The sequence below is a fragment of the Arachis ipaensis genome, chromosome B09 (assembly GCF_000816755.2).
Source record: "Arachis ipaensis cultivar K30076 chromosome B09, Araip1.1, whole genome shotgun sequence".
NCBI lineage: Eukaryota > Viridiplantae > Streptophyta > Magnoliopsida > Fabales > Fabaceae > Arachis > Arachis ipaensis.
Genome location: NC_029793.2, coordinates 41514321 through 41515964, shown reverse-complemented (window position 1 = coordinate 41515964; position 1644 = coordinate 41514321). Strand labels below are relative to the sequence as shown.

The 1644-nt window shown below is 23.1% G+C and overlaps 1 protein-coding gene across 1 annotated transcript in view; it reads right to left on the bottom strand.

Annotated features, from left to right (window-relative positions):
- The window catches only part of LOC107615513, a 6507-nt gene extending 5334 nt beyond the window's left edge, over window positions 1-1173 (bottom strand). The window contains exons 1-2 of the mRNA XM_016317571.1: window positions 1170-1173; window positions 782-881 (exon numbers count right to left, since the gene is read on the bottom strand). Coding sequence (XP_016173057.1) covers window positions 782-881; window positions 1170-1173 — 104 coding nt within the window. The remainder of the gene's footprint in view (window positions 1-781; window positions 882-1169) is intronic.

Genomic DNA, 1644 nt, shown 5'->3' with positions numbered 1-1644 from the left:
AAATTTTAATAGTATAAAAATATTCATAACAAAATAAATTCACTACAATGATATGGATTATTTTTTAGGATTATATGTATCAAAAAAAAATTAAAATTCATCAAAAAAAATAAATTTTGACACTATTTTAACTATCGAAATATGTTAATAAAAGTTTTGTCAAAAATAGTATTTTAACATATAAGTAATTGTAAAAAAAAGTTTAAATCTTATTTTGATAAATATTGGCCGTAAAAAATAATTCGTTAAAAAAAATTTGAGAATATATTTTCTGTGATACTTATTAACCATCAAAAATACTATTTATTTTAACATTTATTGACCATAAAAAATTTTCAACAAAAATTCGCAACAAAGAATGAGATGAGATCTTAAAACTGAAGAATAAATTGAGATTTTGAAGATGAAGAATGAGTAGTATGATCCCAAATTGAGAGCAGTGTGATGTTAAAATTGATGGAGCTCAACGAAGAAGAGGAATAGTGGAGTAAGTTGAAAATAAATGTGTGTCAAAATTGAGGAGTAATTTTCTACAGTCAAATTATTCATAAAAAAAACATAAAAAATTTGACATTTGTAATATTTGTCAAAAATATATATTAATTTTTACACTTAATTATGATTGTTAAAAAAAGTGTTAAAATACCTCTCTTTTCTTGTAGTGATTGAAATAACAATTTAAAAAGATGAGAATAAACTTCTGAAATAAATTCAAATACATAAATTTACAATGAAGTCAAAATAAAAATTTTTAGATTTATAAAAATAAATATATAATTACCTATCATCAATCTCTAATTCAATAACATTGTACTTAGTAGATTTGCTATCTTTTTCAAGAGTCTTCTCACTCCCAATTTCAGCAAGATATCCAATAACATCTAGAATAGATTAAAATAAAAAAAATTTGTTGTCAATAAGTTTGTTAAGAAAAAAATACAACCGAAATTACCAATAAAATAAATAAATTTATAAATGAATTATATTTTTTTTCAAAACAATAAACTTAGCAACCAAATATGTGTAATCGTACCCAAGAGCATTGAGAGTGTCAAAACTCATAAAATTAAATCCATATCGTGGGATACTCGACGATCTTGGAAGTATGTGCATATCGGTAGGTTGGTTTAAATTAACCACATATTCATGATGTGTAATCTTGAAGTTACCCATATTGAGTCCAACACTAAAATATCTTATTTGGTAAGATATTCCTTCTCTTAGCAAATTCACGAATCGAGACATAAGAGCCCTCTTAACTGAGGCATGTATTTTTAAAAAACAAATTTAAAATATAAATAATATAAATTTAAAATAATATAAAAGAATTGGTAGAAAACTCACGTCTTCATCGAGCCAAACAATCTCAATTAAGTATGACAATGAATAATTTTTATAATTTGGTAGTGTTTATAACCGTATCACTCGTATAGGTACACACAAATTATCAATTGTAAGATTGATTTCTGAAATTTTGTTAATACGAGCCATTGGAATAAGTAGAAAAATTTTAGATTTTGAATATATGTAAAAGAAATAATTGATATACTTTGAATTGTAGTGTTATACATGTCTCATAACTTATACTTTTATAGTTGACTCATAACTATAATTTTTTAATTTTAATTGACTTTAATTTAAATT